The sequence below is a fragment of the Amblyomma maculatum genome, chromosome 10 (genome assembly GCF_055883805.1).
Source record: "Amblyomma maculatum isolate TAMU_Amacu chromosome 10, ASM5588380v1, whole genome shotgun sequence".
In the NCBI taxonomy this organism is placed as follows: Eukaryota; Metazoa; Arthropoda; class Arachnida; order Ixodida; family Ixodidae; genus Amblyomma; species Amblyomma maculatum.
The window spans coordinates 85,363,963-85,368,808 of NC_139353.1; the positions used below are offsets into that span (position 1 = coordinate 85,363,963).

At 50.3% G+C, this 4,846-nt stretch overlaps 1 protein-coding gene across 1 annotated transcript; it reads left to right on the forward strand.

Moving 5' to 3' along the window:
* The first annotated feature begins 477 nt into the window (after nucleotides 1-477).
* Nucleotides 478-4,196, forward strand: LOC146176936 (uncharacterized). Its single transcript, XM_084583043.1, has one exon. The coding sequence runs from the start codon at nucleotides 544-546 to the stop codon at nucleotides 2,104-2,106; it is 1,563 nt and encodes a 520-aa protein (XP_084439169.1). The 5' UTR covers nucleotides 478-543; the 3' UTR covers nucleotides 2,107-4,196.
* The last annotated feature ends 650 nt before the right edge of the window (nucleotides 4,197-4,846 follow it).

The following is a 4,846-nucleotide window of genomic DNA, read 5'->3' on the forward strand; positions in this document are numbered from 1 at the left end:
AGGGTATCACCATCTGCTCGCTTGACGGCCAGCGAAGGCACAGCTGATAGAGCATCCTCGGGTGATATTTGCACCACACCACTTCTGCAACCATCCGGAGCGATCAAGTCCAACAAGCGACCGAGAAACGAAGTGAGCACCGATGACGCTGGCACTAGTGGCAGTGGACTACTTTCACCACTACAAGCCAGCGCCGAGATACCTTGCATCAGTGATTCATCGCAGCATTTCGCTGCCGACGGGGCTTGTCCCAGTGACAGCGCACCATCTTCATCGTTGCAAGTCTGCACTGACGGGGCCGATGCCAGTGGCAACGAAAGCAGAGTCCCATCGCCACCAGCAGATCGGCTGAGCGCTGCACCAGCTGGCCTGAGTGAGCCTGAAGATTCATCATCGAGCAGCACGTGCAGTAATGACAGTTTTTCAGGTTGCGATACATCGCCCTCAGAGGAGGCATTTGTTGAGAACGAAGTATTAGGCCAGCCTCATGACAACCACAGCTCGCCAGCACAGAAATTTGCTCAGATAGCTGTCAAGCATAACATGACTCATGCCTGCATAAATGATGTTCTGGATTTCTGTCGTGAAAATGGCATCGTGGAGCTTCCAAAAGACGCTAGAACAGTTTTGCAGACACAGAGGAAAGCAAGCCTAGACATCAATGGCTCCTTTGTACATTTTGGCCTTTCGGAGGGCATACAACAGGCAGTTCGGCAAGGACCAGTGCCCAGGTGTATCGAGCTCCATGCCAACATTGATGGGCTTCCACTGCACAAGAGCAGGCAGACTGCTCTTTGGCCGATACTCTGCCGTATAACGAATATAAAGGGATCAGAACCATTTATGGTCAGTGCCTACTGTGGCACAGGAAAGCCACCCTGCCTTGAGGAATATGTTCGCCCTTTCCTAAATGATGTCCGCAACCTGAGTTGCAGAGGACTTGTTATAAAAGGGGTTTGGGTTAGTGTGTGCCTGACCGCAGTAATATGCGATGCCCCAGCCAGGAGCTTTGTCAAGGCTATAACCGGCCACATGGGGTATCATGCTTGCGAGCGATGTAGCCAAAAAGGCCATTACATTGACAACAGGCTGACATTTCCTGACCTAAATGCAGCAGAACGGACAGATTCATCGTTTCGTGCCCAAGAAGACCAGCGGCATCATACCGGCATATCACCATTTACATCCTTGAGCATTGATATGGTGGCCGCTTTTCCCACCGAGTACATGCATCTTGTATGCCTGGGGGTGATGCGTCGGCTCCTGCGAAACTGGATATGCCAGGGGCACACTTCAAGGCTGAGCAGAACCGAGCGAAATGAGTTGAACGATAGACTTCGAGGAGCAGCCACATCCTTCCCAAGGTGCTTTCAGCGAAAGCCAAGGGGGACCGAGGAACTCGATCGCTGGAAGGCTACAGAGTTCCGGACATTTTTACTCTACCTGGGGCCTGTGGTACTGAAATCCATTTTGAGAAAAGAGTTGTACAAGCATTTCGTCACTTTGCATGTTGCTCTGCGAGTACTCGCCTCTCCTGAGCACCATGTGCCAATGAATGAATTCGCCAAGGATCTACTCAAGCAGTTTGTGTACGACTTTGGAAAACTTTACGGGGCTAAACAGCTCGTATATAATGTACACTCATTGATTCATTTGGCAGAGCAATGCTTACAACATGGCACGGTTGATGAATTCAGTGCGTTCCCTTTCGAAAACTATCTTGGAAAGGTAAAAAAAATGCTGCGAACAACCAACAGACCTCTGGCACAGCTAAGTAGAAGAATGTCGGAAGTGCGGAACTGTGCTCATGTCTCTAGCAAAGAAGTGGAACAGCATATAAAAGTGGGCGACTGTTTCCTTGTTGAAAACAACGCTGTTGTCATCATTGAAATGTGCGAAGACAGTGTGAAAGCTGGCACTTTGCTCAATTGCAGGGATTTTTTCAAAGTTCCGATAGAGTCTTCAAGGCTAGACATTTGGCGTTGTGGCACTCTTGGCTCTGAAATTAAAGTCTTGCCTCTTTCATACCTCAAGAACAAAGTCCAGTGCCTGAAGCTTCGATACAAGCAAGGGCATGTGGTTATGCCATTCCTGCACCTTCGATGAAAGACCTGGCAGCTCCATAATCTCGTGTCTGCATCAAAGAAGGAGCCATAAGGTGTTGCTCAGAGGGCATTGAAACTCCAAGCATAGCCAAAACTAGCTACCAAGATTGTGCAGTTATTTAACACAATGGCTGGCAAAGCTGATCTCCCAGCTTTGGCTCAGGTTTGAAAGGCACTGGTGGTGAGTTTCTTTTTGAGCGGTTGCTAGAATTTGGTTTCACAGCCACTTCGACTAAATCCAACAATGCAGGTGGTTACGCTTCTGCACTAAAAGACAGAGTTTAAAAGTTGGCGTGCAGTGCAGCTTTATCAGAGGAGATGACCACTCCCAAAGTGACTTGGGCTATGAGAAATGCTGCAGTCGAATTACTCTGGGAATTTCAACTACCTAGGGTTCTTTAACGTGCGTTGAAATTGCACAGTACATGAAACCTTGCTTTTTGCCTGGTTGGGATTCGATCCCACATCCTTGGGTTCAGCAGCCGAGCGCCCTAACCACTTAGTCATCGTGGCAGAACTACTCTGGAACTGCAGCATGAAAGAACTTTGGCAGAGGAGGTGAAGACTACGTCCTAAGCACTGCATGAAAGACTGGTAGCTTAGAACTGAAGAAACTGGCTACCCAGATTATGCATTAGTCTAACACAGAGGCCAGCAAAGCTGATCGCTCAGCCTTGGCCTGGGTTCAATATCCACTGGCGACAAGTTTCTTTTTGAAAGAGCTATCACAGCCATGTCAGCATAATCTGAGAGTTCAGGTAGTAATTAATGCTCCTGCTCTAAAGGTCAAAGTTTGAATCCCTGGTCTGTATGGTCGACACTGCTACGCCCTGAAACACCTACACGCCACGCTACTGATACCGCAATCCTAATGAGTGGCGCACCCCTGATGATAGGCCGATCTGTTTCACGTGCTCGCGTATTGGCCACATCTCTTGCCACTGCCGCAGCCACTGGTCTTCACCACCCTGACGTTTCACTTACGTTGACTGCTACTCCGATTACGATCACCGCCGCTTGTCGCCTCATTATGAGCCGCCGCACACTGATACCACTCCGCCTCCTCCTGTGTCCAGTCGCTCTCCTTCCTCGCCAACCCGCCGTTTCCGTTCACCTCTTCCTCGCCGCAGTTTCGCACCGTCCTCTGCCGGCTGCTTCACGGGAAACTAACCAAGGCAGCTCCCGGAGGTGGCGCTGCATTGGTACCCCGACCTGGAAATCCTCTACTGCCCATTTCTTCGCCCTGTAACCCCCTCTCCCTGTTCGTGGATGGTGTTCCCGTCTCTGCCCTCATTGACACTGGTGCCCAAGTCTCGACCATGAGCTCATCATTTTGCTGCCGCCTCAAGAAAGTACAGACGCTTGCCGCTTTGCCCACTGTTTGTGTTGCCGATGGCAGTACTGCTGCCGTCACTGGCCTGTGCACTGCCCGAGTCACCCTTGCTGGTCATCACATCCCTGTTTTGTTCACTGTCTTCAACCACTGCCCTCACAATGTGATCCTCGGCCTTGACATTCTAACGGCCCACTCTGCCCTTATCGACTGCTCCAGCGGCCTTCTTCATTTGGACCTACCTGTCTGCTTAGAACAGCCTCAATCTACACCTCGCTTTCGCTCCACTGAGTTCCCTCGCCTGCCCCCAGACTCTGCTGTTTACCTACCTCTAACTGTCACCTTTTCCGCCTGTGCCTGACGGTGACTATTTTGCTTGCCCTGTCACTGAGGTCTTTCTTGACAGCAATGTCGTTCTTCCTCATCTCATCGTACGCATTACCCAGAACAGCACCTACCTTCCTATCTTGAACTTCAGTTTGCCGCCCCAAGTTCTACCCGAAGGAATATCCCTTGCTACCTTGTCCCCTCTCACAGACTGCACCATTTGTGCACTCAGTCCTGGCCCACCTTCAAGCATCCTTCAAACACCCGTATTCCCCGCACAATTACCAACCCTATTTTTGTGATCATTGCCTCTGACCTCAGCTCCGAACACGCTCAGGACCTGCACAACCTTTTGTTGTCCTTCACCGACATTTCTGACTTTGCTGCCAGAATTCTCTGGGCCAAACATCAGTTGTGACTCACCGCATTGACACCGGCGATGCAAAACCTGTACATCGGAGGCCTTATTGTGTGTCCCTCTCTGAGCACCAAGTCATCCAGCAGGAGGTCGACAAGATGTTGGCCAACGATATCATCGAACCTTCGAACAGCCCCTGGGCATCTCCTGTCATGCTTGTTAGAAAGAAAGACAGCAGTTGGTGCTTTTGCGTCGACTATCGGCATCTGAACAAGATTACAAGGAAAGATGTTTACCCGCTTCCACGAATAGACTATGCCTTGAATTGTTCACATGGAGCCCGCTATTTTCCCTCCGTCGACCTTGGTAGTGGCTACTGGCGAATCTCGGTTGACGAACAAGACTGCGAGAAGACAGCTTTCGCTACACCGGACTTTACCAATTTAAGGTTATGCCTTTTGGGCTTTGCAACGCTTTGCCACGTTTGAACGAATGATGGACTCCTTACTTTGCGGCTTCAAATGAACGACTTGTCTATGTTACTTGGATGACGTGATTGTCTTCTCACCCTCGTTCGAAAGCCACCTTCGTCGCCTTCCATCTTGGCACTTTTCCGCATTGTGCTGGACTTCAACTGAAAGGAGTGCAGTTTTGGTTGCCGCGAACTTTTAGTGCTTGGTCGTTCGGTGAATGCCACCGGTGTGCAACCTGGTCTCGACAAAG